Source organism: Hemibagrus wyckioides, linkage group LG25 (genome assembly GCF_019097595.1).
Source record: "Hemibagrus wyckioides isolate EC202008001 linkage group LG25, SWU_Hwy_1.0, whole genome shotgun sequence".
NCBI lineage: Eukaryota > Metazoa > Chordata > Actinopteri > Siluriformes > Bagridae > Hemibagrus > Hemibagrus wyckioides.
The window spans coordinates 14,958,782-14,986,691 of NC_080734.1; the positions used below are offsets into that span (position 1 = coordinate 14,958,782).

Here is a 27,910-nt window from a genome sequence, read left to right on the forward strand (position 1 = left end):
GAAAAAAAAGGGGGCTTACTGAAGCAGAGACGTAAGGATTAAATACAGTGTATATGGATATTTTTATACACATGGAAGCATATTTATAGATATGAAAAGTGTGTATGAATCATCTAGGTGTTTTTATTTTTGCCATTTTAATATATAGCTCATCTCTCCCTGATGATGAATACAAAGACACAAATGGGAACTGATGTAATGTTTTCATTTAACCATTTACCCCAATCTAACATTTCATGCCAAACCATTAGGTCCAAGCACACTTGTTTTGGCAAAAGAGATTTCATGAGTCAAGACCCTTTTAATATTATAGTTCTATATGATGTACTTAGTTAACAAAATGATTAAACATGTATATTATATTGCCAAAAGTTTTTTTTGACACCCCTCCAAATCCTTGAATTCAGGTGTTGTTTTTCAGGGGTTGGGCTCAGGTCCTCAGTTCCAGTGAAAGGAACTCTTAATGCTTCATACCAAGACATTTTGGACAATTTCATACTCCCAACTTTGTGGGAACAGTTTTGGCCCCTTCCTGTTCCAACATGACTGTGCACCAGTGCACAAAGCAAGATCCATAAAGACATGGATGAGCGAGTTTGGTGTGGAGGAACTTGACTGGTCTGCATAGAGTCCTGGTGGAACATCTTTGGGATGAATTAGAGAGGAGATTGTGAGCCTTCTCATCCAACATCAGTGTCTGACCTCACAAAGGCGCTTCTAGAGAAATGGTCAAATATTCCCATAAACACACTCCTAAATCTTGTGGAAAGCTTTCCCAGAAGAGTTAAAGCTGTTATAGCTGCAAAGGGCGGGCCAACTCTATATTACATTCATGTGAATGTAAAGGCAGATGTCCCAGTTTTGGCCTGGCTCGCAGTCTCTGCTCTAATTCATCCCAAAGGTGTTCTATCAGGTTGAGGTCAGGACTCTGTGCAGGTCAGTCAAGTTCCTCCACACCAAACTCACCCATCCATGTCTTTATGGACCTTACTTTGTGCACTGGTGTACAGTCATATTTGGAACAGGAAGGGGTCATCCCCAAACTATTCCCACAAAGTTGGGAGCACGAAATTGTCCAAAATGTCTTGGTTTTCACTGGAACTAAGGGGCCGAGCCAAACTCCTAAAAAACAACACCTGAATTCACTGATTCGGAGGGGTGTCCCAAAACCTTTCGCAATATAGTGTATACTCTATATACACTATTTTGACAATTGTTTGTTGACACCTGACTATTATATCCAGATGTATTTTTGAACACCCGACTCTTCACTACATTCTGGTGCATAGTTGTGGATTTAGAAACCATGGAGATGGGTTTGGACTCCAGGTGATGCTACAATGACTTGTCTACAATTGCTATGATCAGTGAACAAAATAGACTTCATGTTAAAACTAGAATGAATGTTCCTGGTTACTCTATTGCACTTTTTGATCATATAGTACATAGTTACAGGAAGGAAATTATTTATAATCATACTATCCAGTGTGAGTCTGGTCCCTATGAAAGTTTCTCCTTTTCCACTTTTTCCACTATCACTTCTTGATTGCTTAGAGATAAATGCATACATTGAAAAATGTATTTCCTGAATAAGTAATAACTAAATACATCTCTTTTTTGAGCTTGCTTTGTGCACAGAGACATAGTCATGCTGGAACAAGTTTGGGTCTCTTAGAAAGGACACAAAGACATTCTAGACAATTATGTGCTTTAGACTTTGTAGCGAAGGTTTGAGGAGGGAACACATATGGTGTTGATGGTCAGGTGTCTGCATATTTCTGCCCATATTTCTAACTGGATTAATAAATTAATGGCTTGATTTAAGATTCTATCACAGATACAGAGAATCTCTTACTTCACATTCCACCCAGTCAGCATCAATACTGTACAGAAAGTGTTATTAATTAGTAATAAATTGCACAGTAGAATGGAGTCTGCTATATATAAAATACATATATTGTACATATGACACAAGTAGGAACAAGAGGTGGATAGGCCATGATGTAATAAATAGATAGATAGATAGATAGATAGATAGATAGATAGATAGATAGATAGATAGATAGATAGATAGATAGATAGATAGATAGATAGATGAATAAACACTGGCACTAAAATACACAGTTAAAGTGCGATTATAGACCAGTGATAACAAGATGGTGTGTGTGTGTGTGTGTGTATGTGTGTGTGCACAAAAATAAACAGAGGCAGCTGTATGGGCTGGTAAATAAAAATGTGCTCCTCTAATGTCTACCAGTTGGTAGGAGTGTAATCAAGCTGTGTTATGAATTGGTTCTATTTATATTATTGTGGGTTTTCCTGGTGTCCTCCAGTGATGTGAGATGATCTGAGCAGGTCTAACCAGAGCTTTGCAAACTTGAGCCAAGCAACTTCCTTGACAGACTGTGATACTGCTAATGAGAATGCTCTTGATGGTAACCCTGTAAAAGTTGTCACAGAAAGTACAGGTGTTGCTTGGACTTCTTCATTAAGTGTGTTGTGTTATGAGACCCACTATCATTTTAAAGGAGCAAAACATTTCCATTTCCATTTCCGTCATTTGGCAGACGCTCTCATCCAGAGTGCTTTGAAGTCTCTATCAGTGAATACATTAACACTGGTTCAATAGGTCACAGACTTAGGATACCATCAGTCTAAAAACTGTGTGTGTAAAAATGAGTCAAGATTTTGCCTCTAGTAGTTAAATAGGTGACGTACAACAGCACTGGAACATTCTTTGACCTTGAAAATGGCACTTAAGATACACTAAGCCATGCCTCTAATCTACAGTGGCTGTCTTGTATACTGTGCTCCCTGATTACTCACTATATCCTCAGGGAGCCCAAAGTAATGAAAAACATGAGTGAATAGCAATTTGGTTGTGGTAAAGGCAGAAGGGAGGCGCATGAGTGGTATGGGACTCAGGGACTTGGAAGAGTGGTTTATGATGACTAGGATGGTGGAATCGGATAGGTCAGTGAGGAAATCGATGGTCATCTGTGGTCTATGGGCCATGGTCATTGGGTCATTGACAGTTACACTAGTGCACCTGTGGGCAGGTTTCTGTGGATCGACAACCTCAACACTATATTTGCAGAAGCAGAGAGGTTGGAAAACATTCTTGTTATTTTAGGGAATTGTCTAAAGTAGCTGTGTCAGAAAAGGTTATTGGCAAAATTTAGCCAAGCTGACTTTTTGCAGAATACAGAATGTGACTAATGTGTGCTAATGTCTCGTTATACAGGCTGTACTGGAGAGTGAGCGCACTCCTGGGCTTTTTCAAGTTCTTGGTTTTGACTGGACCAAGCACAACCTCTATTAAGTGTAATATCCTGCCTCAGCTCATTAGCTTGTTGTGGAAAGAATATATTTTCCACTGAGTGAGCACCACTGATCACCATTTGAGAGACGGGTTTCAAGTATTTACACACTCAAATGATTTATGTTAACTGAAACCACAAGCTGTAACCACAATCCTTAATAATTCCATCTTATTTTACTTTAAAAAAAATAATGTAATTTTTACTGTGAGTCTAACCAGGATTAAGTGGTTACTGAAGATGAATAAGTGTGTGTTTGTGTGTGTGTGTGTTTGCATACATGTGTGCATGTGCATATGGTGTTTGCTGATGAACTGGCATCCCATCCAGTGTGTATTCCTGCCTTGTTTTCCTGGGATAGACTCCTGATCATTATTTTGACTGAAATAAAGCAGATGAATAAATCTACACTAATTGTTTATTTGTAGACAAATTGTTTAAATCTCATCAAAGTGATACCTGATGAAATTTCTTCCATTTCTTCCCAGTCAAGAAGTCCAATTTCAGTCTGAACTTTCGATTGCCAGTGTGTCATCTCAATACATGTTTATTCTTCACCATGTTAAGTCTGGCAGGTTAATGTAAATGAAGTGAGGTTGGATAATAAGTCACCACGTACAGCTGAATGTTCCACCATGTGTACTGACAGCAGATAGCAGGTGAGTGATAATATTGTGTTTGTGCAGTGTGATGAATGATGTTTGGGTTTTTTTCTCGCTGGTGCAGAAACAGAACAGTGTGCAGCAACAGACTGAACACAGCAGACATCTGCTGAGGATGCTTCAACAGGAGAGCACCACCACCTGCTTGAAAAACTGCTTGGTGTACATATTTATCACTTTTTTTTTTGCTCACTTGCTTGCAATTGCCTCTATAAGAGAATGTGTTATTAAAAATTGAAAAGTATAATTTTATTGAGATATTTTTTATTTCCCCTTTGTTATAATACAGGTGTACTTCATTTTCTGTACAGCTATGTACCTTACAGAACCCTATTCACCCTACAGCTATGTAGCCTCTACCAAGATGGCGGCGCCGTAAACGCATCAATACTCTCAACTCCCAGAATGCAACGCTTTAGCCGTGACGCGCATGCGAGTTGAATTTCTCGGAGCCCAAACGCTGCCTGTGGAAGTTGGTGTATGCTGCTTAGCTTATATAGCATAACGCTTCTGTTCGTTTCTGATCTCGTTTACAAATAAAAAAAATGGCAGCTAGATATGATCGAGCTATAACTGTTTTCTCTCCCGACGGTCATCTCTTTCAAGTGGAATATGCTCAAGAAGCGGTGAAGAAGGGCTCTACGGCGGTAAGTGTTCGATGAGCGCGAGCTCTGTTTAGCAGAATAGGTTGACCTCTTCAACTGGACGCTAAAATGTCCTGAATATAGCTGCAGTGTTATAGATACATAGAAGTGATTATGTAGCACCGCTGTCTAATCAGTATAGAAGTGATATAATCTTCAGAGTAGTGATAATGGCTATTTGGCGACAGAGCTAACTTGGCTAACGTTAGCGCCATTGAATGAGAAGTCGGCTAATCGTGACTTGCATGTTCTCGCTTACAGGCCAAGCTCCAAGTTACAGACTGAGCAATTACTATATTTATGAACTTTATATTAGTTAACCTAATTCTGCATACGTTTTTTACAGTGTAATAGTATGTATAGCCTTCGTGGCTATTAATATTAATAATATATTTTTTGTTATATGACGATGCACCGAGTTTTTGTGTAATATACACGGCGCCTGTAGAGGGCGCCATTATATTATAACTCTAATCCTAATCGTCTCTGTCACTTCAGGAACATCTCCACTGCAAAGAAATTAATCATGTACTGATTCTTTCACCGCAAAGCTGCTGAATGCTAGGATACTTTTCATGCATTTTCTGTAACAGTATCCCTGGAAATAGTTCCAGTTGCAAGGTTTATATTAATGTACTATATTATACACAATATTATATCTTATAAACTATGTTGCCAAAAGTTTTGGGACACCCCTCCAGATCATTGAATTCAGGGGTTGGGCTTGGCCTCTTAGTTCCAGTGAAAGGAACTCTTAATGCAAGACATTTTGGACAATTTCATGCTCCCAACTTTGTGGGAATAGTTTGGGGATGACCCCTTCCTGTTCCAACATGACTGCACACCAGTGCACAAAGCAAGGTCCATAAAGACATGGATGAGTGAGTTTGGTGTGGAGGAACTTCAGAGTCCTGACCTCAACCTGATTGAACACCTTTGGGATGAATTAGAGCGGAGACTGCGAGCCAGGTCAAAACTGACATCTGCCTTTACATGCACATGAATGTAATATGGCGTTGGCCCGCCCTTTGCAGCTATAACAGCTTCAACTCTTCTAGGAAGGCTGTCCACAAGGTTTAGGAGTGTGTTTATGGGAATTTTTGGCCATTCCTCTAGCAGCGCATATGTGAGGTCAGACACTGATGTTGGACGAGAAGGCCTGACTCACAGTCTCCTCTCTAATTCATCCCAAAGGTGTTCTATGGGGTTGAGGTCAGAACTCTGTGCAGACCAGTCAAGTTCCTCCACACCAAACTCTCTCATCCATGTCTTTATGGACCTTGCTTTGTGCACTGGTGTGCAGTCATGTTGGAACAGGAAGCGGTCATCCCCAAACTGTTCCCACAAAGTTGGGAGCATGAAATTGTCCAGAATGTCTTGATATGCTGAAGCATTCAGAGTTCCTTTAACTGGAACTAAGGGGCCGAGCCCAACACCTGAATTCAATGATTTGGAGGGGTGTCCCAAAACTTTTGGCAATATAGTGTATGTTAGTGTTTATAGTAACAGCTTTAGGACATCAGATGAACTTCATTAGCGGACTCTAAGGAGATGTTTGTTTAATATTGTGTGGAAGGAGTCTCTGGTGTCAGTGCTTTGTAAAAAAAAAAAAAAAAGTAACTTGAAGTAACTTCAACCCAAGACAGTGGTTTCTCACTAGCATTTTAAGCTGCAGTTGAGTCCAGATTGATAAATGTAACTCTAAAAGGATAAAATGTAGTAAGTAGTAAAAACCTTGAGTTGTCAAATGGTTGGCTGTGGTAAAAATGAACGCATAAATCATGTTACACTGGATTTCTGTTGAAAAGAATAGGATGTTATTAGTAAAGAGAAGATATTCAGGTATCTGCACTGATAAGATTTATTTTACTGAATATAATGAATTTAATAATGTTTATTAGGATGCAAAGACAAATCGATTAGTCTAATACACTCTGAGTAGTGGTTAAGGAATGCAGGTGGGGGAAAAAGCCCCTGTGTAAATGTAGTAAGGTGTGATGAAGCCAGTCAGCTGCACATTGTTATGCTACCTTTTGAATAGTTTTTTCTTTTGTCTTAATGGAAATTGATTCACTTCATCACCGTATACTGCAGTAATTTTTGTTTGTTTAACTATGAAAAAGACAACTAAAAAAATGAATTGCAAATATTGAAAATATACCATATGACCAAAAATATTTAGACCATATGTGGTTCTTCCCCATGCTTTGATGTCATGGTCATCTTCATCTACGACGGACGAACATCATCATCGTAATCATCAGCCACAAAGATTGGAAGCGCACACGTATCTAGATTATATTTGTGTGCTGTAGTATTATGATTTCCCTTCACTGGAACTAAGAGGCCCAAACCTGTTCCTCTATGAACATGTGGTTTATCCAAGCTGGAGTAGAAGAACTTGAGTGTCTTGCACTGAGCCCTGACTCTGACCTCATCTCCACTGTACACCTTTGGGATGAACTGGAACATTGACTGAACCCCAGATCTCATCACTCGTACATAATCAGTGTCTGATCTTGATAATGCTCTTGTAGCTGAACGATCACTAATCCCCAGACAACATCCTGTGATAGTTTTCTCAGAAGGGTGGCAGTTATTGTAACAGCCCACAGGGAATAAATCTGCACTGGGATGTTCGACAAGCAAAGCACATATGGTTGTGATGGTCAGGTGTCTGCAAAACAACATTTCAACATCATTGACCTGAAGTTTTTCTTTAATTTTGTTTCCTCATACAGGTTGGAATCCGGGGTAAAGACATCGTTGTTCTGGGTGTAGAAAAGAAGTCTGTAGCCAAGCTGCAAGAGGAGAGAACGGTTAGGAAGATCTGTGCTCTCGATGAGCATGTGTGTATGGCCTTTGCAGGTACGCTAACTTTTTTTTTTCTTCCCCCGAGCCTGCTTGTTTCAAGCACTGTGTTTGCAAGCACCAGTGTGTGTAATCTGATCTCCAGTTTATTGTAGGTGATATTATTACATAATATATTTCTGTTATTGCTTGGGTTTAAAGAAGCTGAAACATTCTGTCTTTTTTCAAGTTGAGTTTGAAGGAGAATGTAATATGTGAAAAAGCAGTCCTGCATGGTTTGTTCTCGTCCAGGTCTCACGGCTGATGCAAGGATCGTCATTAACAGAGCAAGAGTGGAGTGTCAGAGTCACAGACTTACAGTAGAAGACCCGGTTACTGTAGAATACATCACACGTTACATTGCTACGCTTAAACAGGTACCGCTTCTTCGATACTGAAGTAACTTGCACATCTAACGAGGCATGAGGTTTCTCACAGCATGATTAGAGATAGTAATTGTATCTTAGGAGTAGAATTGTGCTTGTTGTACAAGCAACACATAAATACATCATCATATATATTCTCTTGCTTTGCCTGTGGCACTTTATTGTCTGTGTAGTATGTTAATTACCTTTATTTAATGCATTAATGTAATCATATATTAATTGGGTATAATATTAATGCAAATGAAATACACTGATCAGGCATAACATTATGAGCAGTGAGAGGTGAAGTGAATAACACTGATGATCTCCTCATCATGGCACCTGTTAGTGGGTGGGATATATTAGGCAGCAAGTGAACATTTTGTCCTCAATGTTGATGTGTTAGAAGCAGGAAAATGGGTAAGTGCAAGGATTTGAGCGAGTTTGACAAAGGACCAAATTGTGATGGCTAGACCACTGGATCAGAGTATCTCCAAAACTGCAGCTCTTGTGGAGTGTTCCCGGTCTGCAGTGGTCAGTATCTGTCAAAAGTGGTCCAAGGAAGGAACAGTGGAGAACCGGTGACAGGGTCATGGGCGGCCAAGACTCACTGATGCACGTGGGGAGCGAAGGTGTGATTCGATCCAACAGACGAGCTACTGTTGCTCAAATTGCTGAAGAAGTTAATGCTGGTTCTGCTAGAAAGGTGTCAGAATACACAGTGCATGATGGGTTAGGGCTTTTTTTGGCAGCAATAAGGGGGATCAACACAATATTAAGCAGGTGGTCATAATATTATGCCTGGTCAGTGTATTTCCATCAGAAATTTTGCTTAAAACACAGGAAGTTTCTATGACGAAATCCAAACAAATGAATGCATTGTATTCTCTTTCTTCTTCACCAGCGTTATACCCAGAGCAATGGCAGGCGGCCATTTGGCATCTCCGCCCTAATTGTGGGGTTTGACTATGATGGGACTCCACGTCTGTATCAGACCGATCCTTCAGGGACGTACCACGCATGGAAGGTAAGAGAGACTCTAATAAGTAACATGCTGCTAAACACGTAAATGGAACATCATGGCAGCTATGGTGTGTTTCATTGTGCTGTTTACGAGTCTAGAGGAAATCGGTGTCGTGCCACATAGTGTATCATTTTCCCACAAAATCTTCATTTCATTCAAAAATCGATTTGCTTCTAATTCATGGCGCACTCTTAAGGTTTTCATCAAAACAAATCTGACAGAAGCATGTTGCAATTTGATCAAGTGATCATGCTGGTTTTACTGGGGTGTAAATATGAAGTGACACACAAGCCAATTTCCATAACTCATTCATCAACATAGGGTAGAGGATACACCGAGACAAGCGTGTTGACCTTCTTGCTCTGGACAATGATTGTGTAAAACAAACCAGTGCTATAATGAAGCTTCCTGAAAGAGAATGCAGATGCATTTTGCGCACACACACACACACACACACACAATGAGGAGGCTTGGTTAGACGACTTGGAGCATTTCTGGGGTCTCTAATTCTATAGTTAGACATCACCTCTGTCAGACTACTAAGAGGTTGAGTCCTTTCTTGCGTCATTAGCACTAAAACAGAAGGTACAAGGCACACCCACATTGCATTTGTACTAGTTGCAGTTAATTGGAAAGTATTGCTATTACGCCAGCAAACATCCAAGTGTGTGTAGAAAGTTGGAGCCCTTTCCATTAATCAGCTTGCTAAAAATGTATGCAAACATTTTAACCACACCTGAAAAATGTAATTCCTGTAGAGATGGTTCAGGTCAGATGTCATTTCCTCTCCTCCATATTGCTTTAGCCAGCCTTGCTACCATTATCACAAACTGTAGGGGTTTATGGTTTTATCTTGGTAATAGTTATCAAATATCTTTCTATTCTTCTTGTTACTAGGCAAATGCGATCGGACGCAGTGCCAAAACTGTGCGCGAGTTTCTTGAGAAGAACTACACGGATGAAGCCATTGCTAGCGACAACGACGCTATCAAACTGGCTATTAAAGCCTTGCTGGAGGTAATAAACACATTCTCAACACAGGCAGACTTTTTTTTTATCAGATTGGTTCGTTGTGTTTATAGCCTTTTGAATGATGCTCCTCAGGTTGTCCAGACTGGTGGAAAGAATATTGAGCTGGCTGTGATCAGGAGAAACCAACCTCTCAAGGTAATATACTCTCGATTTCTTTTCTCTGATGGTGATGTTTGATTGCACAGCTTAAACTTGGTTTTCATCACTTGGTTAAATGCATATTATCATGGATATTCACATACACTTCTAACTGATTTGGCAAAAGGTATGGAAACTTTATGCTACAACTAAAATCTGGATTCATTTTTGTTGGACTTTTTAATACGAGTGAGATCTTAGATTATGGTTGATTTGGATCTTTACATATCCCAGGAAGATGTGGTTGTAGCACAGGGTCAGTCATGATACTCCTGGAAGAGAAAGGGTTAATTTCCTTGCTCAGGTGGCAGCTTGGTAATGCTGGGGCTTGAATTATAATCATCTGTTCATCAGTTACTGTTAGTATAATGCACTTGGCACACCATACATGACGTTAGCTCCCACTTTATAACCTTGTTAGTGTTTTTAGGCAAGCAAAGCAAAAGTACAATGCTTATACTTGCCCTGCTTCAACAAACATGTCTGATCATTAGCTGTGGCAGCAGGTTATGAATCGTCTTTCAGTGCATTCCTTCCACACCTCTTCATCCAAACATCATTGCTATAAAACGGACAGAATTTCTTTCAAGTCGGCGCTCCTTCATAGTCGATAGTTATTACAGCTTATTCCATTTTACCGTGCATCCTTAGTGAACATTATATACCACTCTCTCTCCATATCTAACAGATCCTAGAGTCCAAAGAAATCGAGACACTGGTTGCCGAAATCGAGAAGGAGAAAGAGGAGGAAGCTGAGAAGAAGAAACAGAAGAAGTCCTCATAGGTTCTAAACATACTCAAACTCAACTTCAATACGCCGTTATCATTTATTTGTTTTTCTTTTTTTTTTCTTTTTTTTATACTGGCACAAGCACTTGGTCCACAGTTCGCCTCACTCAGGCCTCATTTCTCATCCACTGTTGCAGCGTCGATAATAAGATTTATTATTAGGTAATAAATCCCCTTTCATTACAGCACTGTTGTTTGACATGCCTTTTTTATGTCTTTAATGAGAGGCTTTTTGTGCAGATGAAATTTGAAGCTACACCTTAATTGGATATAATGTACGAACCTAACGTTGCCTTCCAAACACAGTGACGGACATTTATAAGACTAATTTCCCTGGTGTTTCATTTGTCGACTGCTGTGAGCTCCATAATACAACTGAGGATTTTGTATGGATTTGCTCAGACTAATTCACCCAAATAAAGTATTGTGGTTTGTATACTCGAGTGGGTGAGTGTATTACATTTGAGTTGTATTTATCATACACTATATTGCCAAAAGTTTTGGGACACCCCTCCAAATCACTGAATTCAGGTGGTGTTGTTTTTTAGGGTTTGCGCTCGGCCCCTTAGTTCCAGTGAAAGGAACTCCTAATGCTTCAGCTTCATACCAAGACATTTTGGACAATTTCATGCTCCCAACATTGTGGGAACAGTTTGGGGATGACCCCTTCCTGTTCCAACATGACTGCACACCAGTGCACAAAGCAAGGTCCATAAAGACATGGATGAGGGAGTTTGGTGTGGAGGAACTTGACTGGTCTGCACAGAGTCCTGACCTCAACCTGATAGAACACCTTTGGGATGAATTAGAGCGGAGACTGTGAGCCAGGCTTTCTTGTCCAACATCAGTGCCTGACCTCACAAACGCGCTTCTAGTGGAATGGTCAAAAATTCCCATAAACACACTCCTAAACCTTGTGGAAAGCCTTCCCAGAAGAGTTGAAGCTGTTATAGCTCTAAAGGGTGGGCCAACTCCATATTACATTCAAGTGCATGTAAAGGCAGGTGTCCCAAAACGTTTGGCAACATAGTGTACGGAACATGTATATCACACTGTTTTAGTATTCATGAACACAGATTTTATTATTAATAGGAGAGAATCTGCTTTTGTCATCCCACATTTATAATGTCTCACGAGTCGGCTGGAAACCCAGAGCATCCTCTTTCCTCTTTGGCTTTGATCTTGTGGCGCAAACCGAGACACCGATGACAAGGAACTCTAAAGCTGGTATGAAGATGCAATCAATAATTAAACATCTTAAAAGTGGCAAAACAATTTTCACACACTTGCTCACTGGGTGTTCATGCAGTTAAAATACTCGGGAGTCTCTGCTGCACAGAGACTTTTAAAAGTCAGAGACTCACAGAGACTTTTATTCTCATGTTCATTTCTAACAAAAATAGCAGGAGGTTTTTTAAATGTAATGATGTGATGCAAATCCGCTTGATTGTGTGAAGATGAATGGTTCCGGATGCTGGTTATGGTCTTTTTTTTTTCTCCACCTGTCATTATCAGTTGTTTGAAATGTAATTCTATACTAAACTGCAATTGCTCTTCACCTCCTGACCAAGCAAGTCACATCAGCACACAGGAAAAATGCTGAACATGTGAAAGGAATCTTGAATAGATTTCTGAAGCTGATGGCCAATGGTTCTTGCTGTTTACTTTCTCCATCATACAAATTGTTGGACTACAGCTCTACGGACGCTATTGGCACAGTCTTGTTAAACATCTCATATTTTATAGCAGGATCACATTTGGAGTTGTTATAGTGGACTTTCAAGGAATAGACTGTGAAAAGAAAAGGCATGGCAGGTTAAGCACAGCCAGGACAATTAAGCGATGAAGATGTCCAGTATGAAGGCTGAGTAATTAAAATGAGTGGTCATTAGAGGTTGGGAATGTGTGCTGGTGGGTACTGTAGGGCAGGGGCTCAGCTGTGTGTGAAGGCACTGACACATACACACACACTGTAGATGGGACTGGAAGAGCTCCAGGCTCCAGTACATAGCTCCCAGTGTGACAGTTCTGCTTATTAAGAGGTAATAGAATAGGCAGACTGCTGGGTCTCAGAAAAGCTTTAATCTCTTGCAGCCAAGGTCAGACACATCGCTTCTATTAAACTCTTTTACTGTCCTTCTAATAATATAAGCTGGTTTTGTTTCCATTATTCTATTTATAATCAGCGTTTTCATACTATCCTGGAGTGCCTGGACTTTTCCATGAACACAATTCCACACAAATTTCACCGACATTGAATATTGTTGGCTGAGTTTTTAGACAACGTTGTATGGCTGTGAGCATTGAGGTGATGAGGTTTTTCCTCTCCGGTGTTTTTCCTCCAGTGATGTTGACCTGGTTGCTCTCCTCTTGGCCCCCTGGCTATGTGTAGTTCCTGTTGGCCAGCTCTAGGGCTTGAAGTGACATCCACTTCTGATTGGTTGTCCCTAACCCCTGAGGCTGTATCCTACACTGATTGGTCAGTCCCTATGCCTGCAGCAGTGCCCTACACTGATTGGCTCCTGAGGCAGTATCCTGTTCTGCGCAGGCTTGGTGCTGTAGGCGATGCCCTCGAGCTTGTTCCAAAAATCCAGTGCCAACATCTCGTTCGTTTACTCAATTGCATTATAATAATAAATGTCATTAAAAGATTTAATTAAAACATTAGTACAGTTGGATAATCAGGAAGCCACAATATTATTTTGGGAAACTAATAAAAGAACTCATTTTCCTCAAAAGAGGTCAGTCATTCTCAACACAAACACGATACAAGCGCAATGCTGAAGTGTTTTAATATCACAAATAAGTGCAAAAAATTTCAATCAACAACTAACCAAGGAAAGGAAACAATGTTTAATCTAGACATTAGGTAGACCCTATTTCAAATCAAAGATGAAATAATTATTCCTTTAACTAAGCCATGTAATTGAAAGTAACTTTGAAAAGAAACTGAAGGAGTGCTAACGTAGGAAAGCATTATAGAGTGTAAGAGATTGTCTAAGTGCACGGTCCTGTTCCATGCAGAAGATCAGATCTTTGAAAGTGACCCGTGTTGGAAGCCTTTGAGCAGTTCTCTGAGCATGGAAACTCAGAACCTGTGGAGAAACAGAGACCGTGAACTTCCCGCTGGACTTCAAACTCAACCACAGAAATGCACTATGATTATAATCTTTTAGGTAAAAATGCTTCTTTCACCAATAACCACACGTTTTAATTTGAAGGTGTGTTGTGTGCTGCAGTACATGTGCTTGAAAGGAGGTATGGCATCCTTTACTTTTTTTCCCCCCTCACCAATCTCATCTCATTTCCATTCACACAGTACATTAGATTCTCCTATACCATGCTAGTAACTGAAACCCTGCCCAGATAAAGATGTTTTGCAATGCAAAAATTTATTTTACTTTATTATCTGCTGAAGTGGATCTTTGTGGATTTTACAATCTTCTAGAAAGACACTCCAAACCACATGAAACATAACACAGAAACACGGACCAAATGAAAATGAATATCAGCTCGACTGCAGGCCAGCACATGTGTAGGATTGCACAAGAGTGTTTACAAGACTGCAAATCCTTCCCAAGCCAAGCAAAATCAGGCAGAATACAAACATACCAAAGCTGGCTATCATTTACACATGAGGTGCATGTGTGGAGGTCTTTACCTGGTTAGTCCCAGAACCGGAAGCCTCCAAAGGTTTCCTCTTTCGAGGCCCCAGAGCCGCAAGTGCTGCCAGGTTAGCATCTCTGTGCTCCATTTGAGCTAGCTCCAGCTGCTGCATCTGTGTGAGAGGGGTAAACTTGATAAAACAAAAGCCATGTGTTGATATGAGCCAGGTCTATTGGCAGCTAGTTCATGTTACATCTACTATGCTTCACAGATGTGCAGAATAGTACACTTTGCCTTTTTCCACTCTCATCTCTTATTGTCTCTTTTATGATTACACATTTGTCCAATCCAAAGCAGTTAGGATCAAGTTAGGGTTGCTTATGAACCCAAGAGAGGCAGCTTGATAGTACACCCTCTCTACCTTCTGATCAGGAGTCCAGAACCTGAACCACTAGAAATTACAGAGCAACATCTGAACTTTTCATGAAACAGAAGTATAATCTGTGCTTTTTTTTTTCTCTCCTTTCATCTATCACATTTTCAATTTCAAGTTTATGATCTCTGATCACGAGCTAATCTTTGGGATGAATTGGAACACAAAGTATGTGCCTGGACATCAGTGTCTCATGGGCTCTTGTGGCTGAATGGACAAATTCCATTTCCAGTGCTAGCATTTGGCAGATGCCCTTATCCAGAGCGACTTGCAATTTATCTCATTTCATACAACTGCGCAATTATGAGCTATAGGCCTTGCTCAAGGGCCCAGCAGTGACAGCTTGGTAGACATGAGATTCGAACTCACAACATACAATTACCATCTTCAGCATTTGCACCAAACCTCCATGTGCAAGAGGCACTTTGCACGAAACTGGGCTTTTGCATGTGCTCTGTCCAAATGCAACTCATTCTGCAGCTTTCTCAGGCAGCGCACCACAAAGGAATGCACAAGGGTTCCACCGAGATCGACAGTATTTGGCAGATACCCTTCTCCAGAGCCATGTACATTTATACTGTGCACTTGTATAACTCCATGGACCACCAGTGTCAGCTTGGCAGTGCTGGGATTCGAACTTGCGACCTTCTTTTCAGTAATCCAGTGAAGAAGAGTGGAGGCTGTTATAGCTGCAGAGGGGGAAACAGCTCAATATTAATGCCCATGGTTTTGGCATGGGATGTTCCCTGGGCAGGTGTCCACATATATTTGGCCCTGTAGTGTATAATAATGCCATCCTTCCATCCAGAGATCAGGGCCAATTATGCTAATTCCAGTCTTAGCAAAATATCCATAATCCTCTGCTGCGCTGTATGTAGGTACTCATGCTGAATTTGGTTATTTTTTGTATCCGAGTGCAAGCACATAGTCATGGAGCTAAAAATAGTGCAGACAGACTGATCAGTCACACAGATGTCCTGAATCTGATTAACGTCTCTGGCTGGAATCACTTCTCTACCGCCACACTCTATCTGCCAAAGTTTCTCAATTTTTTATGTCCTCTTCTAGCAGATATAAGAGGCCAGCAATTGTAGCAATTTAAACATTAATTTAATTTTTTAATAGTTTATGGTTATATGCATTTGCTAAGTGCAGAAATGACATAGCCATTGTGTCACGTTTTTCACTTGTTTTTAATTATTTATTAATTATTTTTAATTTATTTAATAGATATTTTAATGTCCAAAATGTCTGCTTGTTACTATAACACTGGGTATTGTTTACTTTTATCAAACTGAATTTTAAAACGTTTACATAAAAGGAAATATTTTTCAAAATAATTAATATAGATGAATTGTACACAAATGTTAATGGGAACATAGACTAGCAAGGTAAAAAGTTTATTCCAGGCTGTCTTAACAATTTCTTAATATCCACACACACACACACACACACACAAATGAATGAGTGAAGCAGTCTTCCATTTGCTCCATGTACAGCCTCAGGCTTCAGTTTCCGCTCCAATTAAACTCAAATTAAAATTAGCTTCCAGTTCGAAAAAGAAAAAAATCAAATAAAACCCTAGTCTAGTCTAGACTACTGTTTCTGGGGTATGTGTTCCAGGGAACTCTGACAGCTCAAACACATCATAAGTGGAACATGTGGGACACACACACATCAACTAACCAACCTCTTTGGCTCTTTGTCGGAGCCGAAGCTGCTCAGGGTCCTCACTGCTCGAGCGACTCTGAAGGGAAAATAAAACAAGAGACACAAAATGGCTGTCCTGCTCACTTTCAGTGATCATCCATGTATATACGGTATACTCACAGACATTCACCTTAGCGATGCGCAACAGGGTTTCCCTCTCCTCCTCTTCTCTTCTTTGTTTCTCCACTTTTTCCAGCTGCTCCAGGAACTTTAGCTGGGAGCGAGTGTCACTGGTCTGAATGTTCCGCCAATCATCCTAACTCCAGAAACATTCATGTAAGCTTTAATGGCAAATTCTAATTCTAATTTTATTTATCACATACACAATCATACACAGTGTAGTGAAATGTTTTTTACGACTGTCTTATGATGGAAATAAAAATGTAAAACTAGAATATAAAACAAGAAATACAATTTAAATAAAAATGTAAAACTAGAATATAAAACAAGAAATACAATTTAAATAAAAATGTAAAACTAGAATATAAAAGATAAGAAATGCAATTTAAATAAAAATGTAAAACTAGAATATAAAACAAGAAATACAATTTAAATAAAAATGTAAAACTAGAATATAAAATACAAGAAACAACTGAAATAAAAATGTAAAACTAGAATATAAAATATAAGAAAAAATGTAAAACTAGAATATAAAAGAAATGCAATTTAAATAAAAATGTAAAGCTAGAATATAAAATAAGAATAGATGAAGAATCTAAAATAAAAAGTATTATAAAAAGAATATAATACAAAACAGACATTATACAATATATAAAAATGAAAATAAACAGCAATAGAATGAAATAAGCAAAATAGTAAAAGGTACAGTGAGATGGATGGATGGATGGATGGATGGGTGTGGACACAATATAGATCGAATGTGGGCAGAAATAATACTGCGACATCGTTGAAATATTGTGTGTTGTACAGCATTCAGTAACTATTCATTCAGTTTTCAACTCAAACCTACAGGGACACTCTTCTTGTGTTTGTTTTGATTTACTTCTCCAGAGCTTTACACAAGTATTCACCCCTTGATCTTGAAATATATTTAATTGAGATTTTGTTAGAAATCTGCACAAAATAGTCCATAGTGGGGGAGGGCAACAATATAGATTGTGAAATTATTTATAAATGAAAAAAAAAAAAAATTAAAAAGTTGCCATCACAAGTCAAACAGAATAGAGTTGAATGGAGTGAACATATGTGTAATTGTAAAGCATCATGTGATCTCAATACAAATGGTGCCAGAGCAGATCATTTGGGGCACAGGTTATTATTTATTTTATTTTTAATTTTTTTTTTTTACACCGGATGCCCTTCCTGATGCCACCCTCCCATTTTATCCAGGCTTGGGACCAGCAGAGAGTTAGCTTCAGTGGCTGAGTTAGCTCCTTGCCTGGGAATCTGGGAAACCTGGGCCACAGGAGTGAGAGCACAGGATTCTGCCACTGGACCACCAGGAGTCATGTGATCTCAATACAAATCCAGAAACAAAGGTCTGGGAAGTTTAAAATCAGGATATATATATTTTTTAAAAATCCCATAGATTCCAACTGAGCATCATTAAATTCGTCGCTAAAAATGGAAAGAACATGGCATAACTGACTGTCCTCCTTACTCCTCTAAGCAGAGAATAACCAAGAGGAAGTCTAAAGCAGTTGTAGAGCTCCACAGCTCAGATGTGAAAAGTTGTTCAACTGCAGCCCAGATATTCCATTATGTGAAAAACCAGGAAATCACATACAGCATATTGGAGACTCAGTAAACATGTGGAAAAGGACCTATTAGATCTCTGATGAAAGCATAAACACTACATTTGGTAGAAACCCTTCACTTCCCCGAGTGATGCATGGTGTTGGTAGCATCACAGTGTGGGGATGCTTTTCATCAACAGGGACTGGGAAACTGGTGAGGGTTCAGAGCAGGATGTGTGGAACTAAACAGAGGACAGCCTTAGGAAAAGAAAACTATATGGGTCAGCAAGAGACTGGGGCAATATAAATAGTTTGCACCTTCAAATTTTAGACATATTGTGTAAACAAAATTAAGGCCATTTTCGATACCAGGCTTTATACTAGTTACTAATAAAGGTATTCGGGTTGCCAGTATGATCTATGTGTAGTGTTTTGGTTCATCTGTTTGTGTGTGTGTGTGTGTGTGTGATGATACATACCCTGTAAGAGATATTATGATGTTGTGCTATAACAGTGAGTTTTTCCAGCAGATCGCGAAGTCTTTCCTGCGTGGCATGAGAAAGCAACCCAAGCACATCTGGATTCACCTCTGCAACACCTAGAGAATTACCTATGTGCAGACACACGTACAGGCATACTAGCACCATGTGTCACTTTTGACTTTTGGGTGTGATTTCAGTTTTATTACTGCCGATTTCTGTGGCTTTCTGAAAGGCAGTTGTAAGAACAACCACCTCACACAGTGCCAGAGAATACTCTGCACAATTTATTTACCCAAATACACAAGCAATTAGGCTAGGTTTAACTGTATTGAAATGTATGTCTAATTAAGATTTAAAGCAGCATGAAATGTTCTTTCAGTGTCTTGGGGATGTTGATTTAGAGGAAGGAATGAAGGGACAGGATTTATTTGTCTAAAACAACTAGCTTCAGCTAACCCAGTGTTTTAAACAGTATTTATGCTAAAGGATATATTACTATAAAATATATCATCAAACTCACTAGAGAGGTTTAACCTTAGAACTTCATTTCAGCAAGCCTCGTCAGGAAAGCTGCCAAAATATCTCTAGCAGTCGGGTATTAATTGTTGCTTTGGCATTTTGTTATGCTTGGTGGAAAGACATCTGCAAACACTCTCATTTTGCCTTTTCTGCTGACATAGACAGATCTCCTGCAAGGCCAAGCCTGTCTCTTTTATTTCCACATCCCCATGTTCCATCTCCTCCTGCTTCAGGGTAACTCCACCTTCCCCTACCTCCCTTCGCTCTCTCACTTTCTCTCCCTTGTTATTTTGATCAGCACGGTGGAGGGGATTCTTGCCAATCTGGCAATTTTGTGCCACTCCACAGTCATTTGCATACTGATTAAGGGGAACAGCCTTGTCAGAGATCTTGCTGATCAAAGAGAGTGTCTCTGCCTTCTGTCTCTCACTACCGGGGCTCAACATGTGACAAAAAGTCAGGAGACTACAAGCGTGAGATATGCAAATGATGGAGGGAGAGAGAGGGGTGAGAGAGAGAGAGAGGTGAAAGACAAAAGATACCTTACGGATACTAAAGATACAGTATGAGCCAAAATATATGTGTTACAACACTACCCAAGGCTATTTTTTCCTCACTGAGTAGATGGGAAGACACAGTTACCAATGAGGAGCACTCTCTGTTGCAGTGCTGTGGTCTGCAGGAACGGCTCGTCCCTGCATGAGCGCACCACTGTTCCCACCAGCTCTGAACTGGACGCCAAAATGCGAGCGTTCTCCTCATTCACATTTACACCCGCCATGGAGGCCACGTCATTTATGTCATCGTCATCACTAATCAAAAAAGCACATGGACATATATGCACAATGAGATACACTGTATATGTTTGGTATCTGGAATAGGTTTTATAGATTTGCATTATGAGTATAAATTTACTGACTTTAGCCTGTTAGTCCCCTCTGCTCTCTGTCTGGCAGTGGAAAGGGAGCACCATAGGACTATCGCTGGACCATGTGTTATTTGGGCTATGGATCATTCTCAGCACAGCAGTGACACTGACAGGGCAGAGGCATGACATTATTTAGGGATAACAACCTTGTTGGTTCACCTTACACTACATCTATCTATAGTGCTCATATACTGAACACTACTGATCACTACTGGCTGAAATTTTGTGACTGTCACCCAAATAATGGTCCTATGGTGGTCCCTTTCCACTGTTGAATGGCTAAGAGGCAACTTATGTTTGAAAAATGATGTGCAGTACCATATAAACTATGGTCAGTAATTGTATTCATGTAAAATAACCAAGCCTAAATGCACTGCCTTTATAAACAACCACAGATTTTTATACTTTTCAAAACCAAAACACAAAATCCACAGTGGAGCAGGGAATAGTAGTCATTACCGGAATAAGCCTGAGGTGCTGTCCTTGAAATTGTGTGTTTGTGCTGCCTGAGTAGGTCCAGAGGGGATTTTACATGCCTGGAGAGAATACTGCTTCCTAAAATCTCCTTTAAAAAAAAAAAAAAAAAAAACACATTGCACTAGAAAGGTCAAAATAATTAATACAGCAAATAGGCATTACAGAAATCGACTATAGTACTGTACTTTATAACTAGTAGAATTTTATTCTGGTGCTTCAGAGTGAATGTTATTCTTTACCCAACAATTCCAGATGTGGTGACAATGACATTACCATGGATTTACCTGATCTGATCAAGGCTTGCTTAATGAAAAACATTTAGTCTTTTCGGGTTTTATGATCTGAATTACAGAAACTTGCTCAATGTGTCACTTTTCAGCAGCTTCACTCACCTCCACTTGTAGTTTAATCATTTCACTAAAGTGTATTCATGTGAGAGAGGACTTACTGAGTATAGTAACAATAAACCTTGATAGACTCACTTTAAGAACCACTGCAAAGTCCCTTCCTCTTTCCTTGTGAAAAAATCCAGAACTTCCTTGGAAAACTTTTTCTCTGGTTTTACATCATTAAATGTGTTTTGAAAAGAAATTATATGAAATATGATGTGCTTAATGGAGGCTGGGTTAGTACAAAGAATAAGCTAATGGAGAATGCATTTAGAATAGATAATGCAATTCTACAACTACTACCTAGCCAACAAAATGTCCACACTTAAAACATTTAATTTATGAACATTTCCAGATGGATTAAAATTCCAGACTTTGTCCAGTTTTTATTGTATTTTTTTTGGAAGGGAGAGAACGGCACATTTCTTTTGGGGGGAATAAGAATTAGAGAAAAAGGATATGGAGGAAGAGGACAAAATGAGGAAAAGGTGAATAAGGTGGAAGACAATGGAGGATAAGGAGGAAGAGGAGAATAATGAGGTGGGATAATGAGAAAGAGGAGAATAAGGAGCAGAAAAATAAGTAGGAGGTATAAAATAAGACAATAAGGAGGAGGAGGAGGAGGGAGAAGGAGGAAGAATAGAATAAGGAGGAAGAGCGGATAAGGGGCAATAAGAGAATAAAGAGGAGGAGAAAAGGAGGAAGAGGAAAATAAGGAGGAAGAGAGGATGCGGGGGTAAGGAGGAGGAAAAAAGGAGGAAGAGGAGAATAAGGAGGAAGAAAAGGAGGAAGAATAGAATAAGGAGGAGGAAAAAAGGAGGAAGAGAAGAATAAGGAGGAAGAGGAGAATAAGGCAGTGGGATAATGAGAAAGAGGAGAATAAGGAGCAGAAAAATAAGTAGGAGGTGTAAAATAAGAGAATAAGGAGGAGGAGGGAGAAGGAGGAAGAATAGAATAAGGAGGAAGAGAGTATAAGGGGGGGAGAGAATAAGGAGGAGGAGAAGAAGGAGTAAGAGGAGAATAAGGAGGAGGGAGAAGAGAATAAGGTCGAAGAGAGGATAAGGAGGAAAAAGAGAATAAGGAAGAAGACCACCTGCTGCCTGTGTGTTGGTCTGAATGACCGGCTGCTTGGGCTGTGTGTGGTTCTGCACTGGTAACACAACATGGGATGAGGAGGTCAGACGTTGCTCCACAATCACTCCTTTGCTTTGCTGGATCACCTGATCAAATACAAATACAAAACCTCTCCTCAAATGTAGCATAGCTATTACATTCAGGCAGAATTAGAACTACCCATATCTCACTGGCAATGCAAGAAACCAAGAGGGAATGCTCTATGTAAATGTCAGCTTTCAAACACTCTGTGTGAAACTGTGTGTGTGTGTGTGTGTGTGTGTGTGTGCACACGTGTGTGTACCTTTGGTGTAAGAAAAATGAGGGGCAATATTTCTGGAGATATTCTTCAATATAAACAAAATGCAATAAACAATAAAATCCCCACAATTAGATTAAAAGATGACAAATGACATTTGAAAATTACTGCATCAAGCATGCGATAACAGGAGCGGAGGGGGGGTATTGGTGGCTTTAAGTGAATTATATTGAAGTGTGGGTGGCAGGAACTAAACCAGAGAATGAAGATAAATTGGACAAAATGTCAGAAAAATGAGTCACAATTCAGCAAAGGGGCTCACTTTCACTATTTCAAACTGAATTAAAAACTTGGACAGAAGAAAAAAACATTAGTATATAGTTTTTGGTCACGTCTTCACACGAGGTTTCAAATAAAAATAACTAGACTTAGTATAAATAATAGTATAAAGTTCCTTCATTTAATATACTTTGAAGAGATTTAACTGGCTGATTTGTAATTTGCTCAATAGATAGCAAATGATTTAAGTGTTATACACAAGGCCTTGTACAAAGGGGATGTGGTAGCTTAGTGGTTAAGGTGCTGGACAACTGATCGGAAAGATCCCCGGTCCACTAAGTTGCCACTGCTAGGCTCATAACCCTCAATTGCTCAGTTGTATAAAATGAGATAAATTGTAAGTCGATAACAGTACATACTAGCTAGGAAAACAAAGTGTGCTTGCAAACCCTCAGCTAACTATTTAAGTAATTTGGACAAACTCTGCTGTTTTGTAGAGTTGTAATTGTAGAGTCCATGAGGCAGGGCTTTGTGTATGTTTGCATGAACTTTCAGTGTTTCAGTGTTAATGTTATTATATGCACCTGAGCTTATTGTCTTTACTTTGCAATTTTAGTTACAACCTGTGGGTCATTTATTTACCCAGTTCAGCTCAAATCAACTTCAGTTCTTCTTGGCAAGGATTTCACAAGATGTTGAGATTCTGGTCCATGGTGAGAGGATTTTTTTAGATGTGCTTTCATGCTGTGCTTGAAAACTGTTTCCTCTGTTCTTCCACATCCCAAAGGTGTCCTACTGAATTCAGATACAGTGACTGGGAAGACCACTGAAGAACACTGAACTCTATGTTCACAAGATCTGTTTTTTTTTTGCTTTGTGACACGGTGTGTTATCATGCGGCCATTTGAAAGTAAATTCTAGTCATGGATTGCAACAATACTGAAATGGACAATGGCATTCAAGCAGCAATTGGTATTAGCGGCCCAGAGTGTGGCAATAAAAACCACACCATTACAGGTCTGGCTGTTGGTGCCAAATTCTGACCCTACCATCTGTGAGACACTTCAATTGTCCAGTTTTGGTGAGTCTGTGCTCACTGCAGTCTCAGCTTTCAGTTCTTGGCTGAGAGAAGTGGAACCTGATGTGGTCTTCTGCTGCTGTAGCTCATCTACCTCAAGGTTTGATGCTTTTCTGCACACCACAGTTGTAGAGAGTGATTATCTAAGTTACTGAAGTCTTTCTGTCAGCTAAGACCAGTCTGGCAGTTGTCAGTTGACCTCTCTCATCAACAAGATGTTTCCATCTGCAGAACTGCTCCTCACTGGATGCTTTTCTTTACTGAACCACTCTGAGTAAACTCTAAAGACTGTTGTGCATGAAAGCTGAAAAACTTTTAGAAAATCTTAACTGTTAAATTATTAGCAAATCTTACTTAGGAAATTGTATGTTTTATATCTGAACATTCTGTGCCATGTGAGCTTACCATTTGAGGGGGTCTAGCTGATACGCTGCCTCGAAGAGGCTGAGAGATTGTGGTGGAGGATGAAAGGCTGGGTTTCTGGGCACTGCTGGTGATTGTGGATGAAGAGGAGGCTTTGGGCTGCTCACTCTGCTGGATGAAGAGCTGAGAGTTTGGGGTGAGCTGACGCACAGCAGGAAGGCTTCTCTGAAAAAGACAAGAAACCCTCAGACTAAATTCTTTATTCATCACCATTCCTTTGATATCAAACTCACAAAAGGCCAGATCTTACTTTAAGAAAGGGCACTAGGTACGGTTGCGGGGATGATTTCAGCTCCATGTAAAGTTTTTCAGTGAACTCCTCAGCTTCGAGACGTCCGTCCTGATGAGAAAAAAAAAAACCCCTTAAACCTGGTGTAGAAGAAGTAGAACTACAAAATGAAAAGGATGTGATGTCACACCAGCAGGTCTTTGACTAGATTGCGGACATTCTGAGCCATGTCAGGTGAACGGGTCCCGCTCGATGCCAGCTTCATTAGAGTGATCAGAAAGTTTTTACATTTCTTTACATTCTCCAGTGTCTCCTGTCAGCAAAACAAACCACATAAAGTTCCCGAAGGAAAGACACACTTGAACAAATTAAGATACATCACGGTATAATTTCTTAATTGTTTACCACATATAGGGTCAATAATGCAATTAATCAAGATTACAAACACTTACTTGAAAGAATATTCTTTCTTGAATACTGGGATTTCAAGCAGGAATTAATGTATTGAATATATTATATGCAGTTACATGTTAAATGTCTTTTTGAAATTTTATTGTTTTTATTTCTAGTCAATTAATAAAGGTATGTTCAATAATTTGTACTGCATTGGATTACTTTTCATGCCAGGCTATCAAGAATATTAAAATAGAAACACACTGATCACTGACTGCTCAGATGAATTGACACCCCATCATTATTTCAGTAAGTTTACTGTAAATAATACAATTACAGGAAACTACGTCACCAACCCAACCTCCAGATGCAGAGACACAGGTACTCAGTCAGGTGACAGATTAGGTCAGGGTTTAGATTAGAGGACATGTCTGGTGTAAAAGCAAGTTTTGATTATTTTGCTTTATGTTTAACTTTGTGAAGGCAACATACACACAAAAACATCAAGAAGGATGATGGAAAAATGACTCACGGCTGTGACAGTGACCGGAGTGGAGACTTTGCTACTCCTGGTGGCTTTGATGGGAATATTTGGGGAGATAATTCGAGGGCCAATGGTAACTGGGCGGATGCTCTGAGTAACTGATGAAGAAAGTGATGCCTTGCCTATAGACTGAATAAATACAAAAACCCCAGATTATTTTGTATTTAAATACCTGCCATATAAGTGCCTGCATACTAAAAAACACAGACCTACCTTTACTACAGATGTAGAGGAAACATTGGTGCCTGTGACTGTCCTTTGGCTTATGGTTCCTGTTGTGTTGCTTGTCGGAGGTTTCTGAGCAGTGGCTGCTTTAATGACCGTGGGTCCTGTGATGGAGTTTGGCTTAATGCCAGTCCCTAACACTGAGGAGGCTTTAATAATTGTGCTTCCTGTAGTTGTAGGTTTGATTATGGTAGTAGTCATGGTGGAGCTGGGCTTCAGAACAGCCTTTCCTGTCGAGGAGGTAGGTTTTACTAAGGTGGCTACTGTTGTAGATGTAGATGGAAGAGAAACTCTGATGATCGATGTAGCTGTTGCCTGTGAATAAGAATTTTCACAACGTGGTAACACAATACATGCTGTTTTGTACAACTCAGGCTACCTGTGTTCAGGGCTTCATTTTTGTTCCTCTACATACACATGTATGAATGAGATGACAGTAAAACTGACATAAAAATATGCCACTATTGCTATTCTAATTATGTTAAGTATCCTCTTGGTATACTGAGTTGGAACAAAATAATAAATAAATATAGAAAAAGACACCTGGGAGGCTTGTGGTCTTACAGCTGTAGTGACACTGGATGTTTTGGGCACAAAGCCCTGGGCCTGTGCTTGAGCCAAAGCCTGCTGGGAAACCAACATCAACTGGCCACTGTCGCTGCGAATTAAAACCATACCTAGACCACACAATGGTACGATGAAGCACTTACAAAGGACAAATCAGAGACGCCCTTATTACAACTCTATCTGAAGCCTCAACACAAACCTTGTGGAATCTGAAAGTTTGCAGGAAGCTGGAGAGACGTGGTCTGAAGGCTCCGCGACACTGTTACATTCTGCGGTGAAGTCCTCGGTAGAGCCATGACCGCTGCTTGGAGAGGAGCCTGGGTCACTGCTGGAGGTCTGATCTGGTTGGACAGTCCTCCAGGATTTGATGCCGAGGTCTGTCCACTAGCCCCGGCTGCTGTAATCGCTGCAGACACCACTCTCGCCCCCACCACCAGCGGCGTAGCAGATCTGACAGGCACAGAGCTCACTATGGCATTTGGTGCTGGAGTCATGGAGGCAGTGAAGGTCACAGGCGTAGCAGGATTGTTCAGCATGCTCGAGGGTGGACCTTCAGCTTCAGCAGAATGGTTTTTGTGTGCTTCAGATGGCTCTGGTGTCTGAGTTTTACTTTCCTGTGTAAGTGCTGACTCTTTGGTTGAAGTGTAAGACGCGCTGGAAGCATCGGGTGCATGGTGTTGATCTGATACCTGAGTGCACGGTGCTAGTGGAGGAGTGTCTCCTTTCTCTGCCGAGGCATCGAGTTTTCTAACGGCGTTTGCGCTTTCGCTTTCAGACATGACAGAAATTTAGGACACAAACGGCGTCGTGCCATGTCAGAAGCACCCGCTCGTTTGGTATAAATCGTCGTGCTTCTTGCAGTGTGAACAGTTTCCTGACCATTAGCTTCTTTCAGTGAGGAATTTAAACGAACCCGCCTCTTCGGTCACCTGAGCTCTGAATCACAGCCTGGTCATTAATAAGCTAATACTTAGCGCCAGTGCTAGCTTTATTCACAATCTTCTTCACGCGCCTTTTTACACTTTCATAATAATAAAACAATAAACTAATGAATACATACAATATCCTGACCATAGCACTATAAGATTATATCTGCACTAAATACCTTGTCGCGATATACACTCACCGGCCACTTTAATAGGAACAACTGTGCACCTGCTAATGTTTAGTTATCTAATCACGTGGCAGCAATGTGGCCAGACTGCCCCAAAATCATGTGAATATAGACCAAGGGCTTCAATGCAATGTGCAAATCAGACATCAGAGTGACTTTAACATGCCAAATGGACTAGTTTGAATATTTCAGATACTCCTGATTAACAGTCCAACACAGAATGGTACACAGAATAGGGACAAAAATACAACAATCTTGAAACACCTTGTTTGTGAGAGAGATCAGAGAATGATCAGACTTGTCTGAGTTGGAAGGAGGTCTAAAGTAACTCAAATGACCACTCCTTATAGCCGTGGTGAGCAGAAAAGCATCTCAGAATGCACAACACATCAAATCTTGATGTGGATGGGCTACAAAAGCAGAAGACCATGTCATGTTCCACTGCTGTTAGAATTTTCGGGTTAACTCGGAGAAGAAGCCTGAGTCGTGCTGCTGCCGTCACTGTCTCCAGAGCTGAATTCAGGGAAGAGATGCTAAAGAACCATACAGAGACAGTGATTGAATAGCAGAACTCTTTGAAATTGAATGAGACGAACAGGGAATATTTATACAGGAGAAAGG

General features: G+C 40.1%; 2 protein-coding genes across 2 annotated transcripts; one reads left to right on the forward strand and one right to left on the reverse strand.

The window, feature by feature from the left end:
- The first annotated feature begins 4,413 nt into the window (after positions 1 to 4,413).
- On the forward strand, positions 4,414 to 11,260 carry psma8 (proteasome 20S subunit alpha 8). Its single transcript, XM_058379538.1, has 7 exons — positions 4,414 to 4,629; positions 7,368 to 7,494; positions 7,729 to 7,853; positions 8,746 to 8,868; positions 9,763 to 9,882; positions 9,970 to 10,032; positions 10,724 to 11,260. Exons 1-7 carry the CDS (start codon positions 4,528 to 4,530, stop codon positions 10,817 to 10,819), a joined length of 756 nt encoding a protein of 251 aa, XP_058235521.1. The 5' UTR covers positions 4,414 to 4,527; the 3' UTR covers positions 10,820 to 11,260.
- Positions 11,261 to 12,792: 1,532 nt separating this feature from the next.
- taf4b (TAF4B RNA polymerase II, TATA box binding protein (TBP)-associated factor) lies at positions 12,793 to 27,173 on the reverse strand. Its single transcript, XM_058379534.1, has 15 exons — positions 26,375 to 27,173; positions 26,152 to 26,285; positions 25,597 to 25,923; positions 25,372 to 25,512; positions 24,637 to 24,759; positions 24,468 to 24,557; positions 24,200 to 24,382; positions 22,159 to 22,285; positions 20,659 to 20,764; positions 19,914 to 20,083; positions 18,750 to 18,880; positions 16,704 to 16,829; positions 16,554 to 16,610; positions 14,486 to 14,602; positions 12,793 to 13,919 (listed from the first exon to the last, which is right to left on the reverse strand). Exons 1-15 carry the CDS (start codon positions 26,952 to 26,954, stop codon positions 13,785 to 13,787), a joined length of 2,547 nt encoding a protein of 848 aa, XP_058235517.1. The 5' UTR covers positions 26,955 to 27,173; the 3' UTR covers positions 12,793 to 13,784.
- Positions 27,174 to 27,910: the final 737 nt, after the last annotated feature.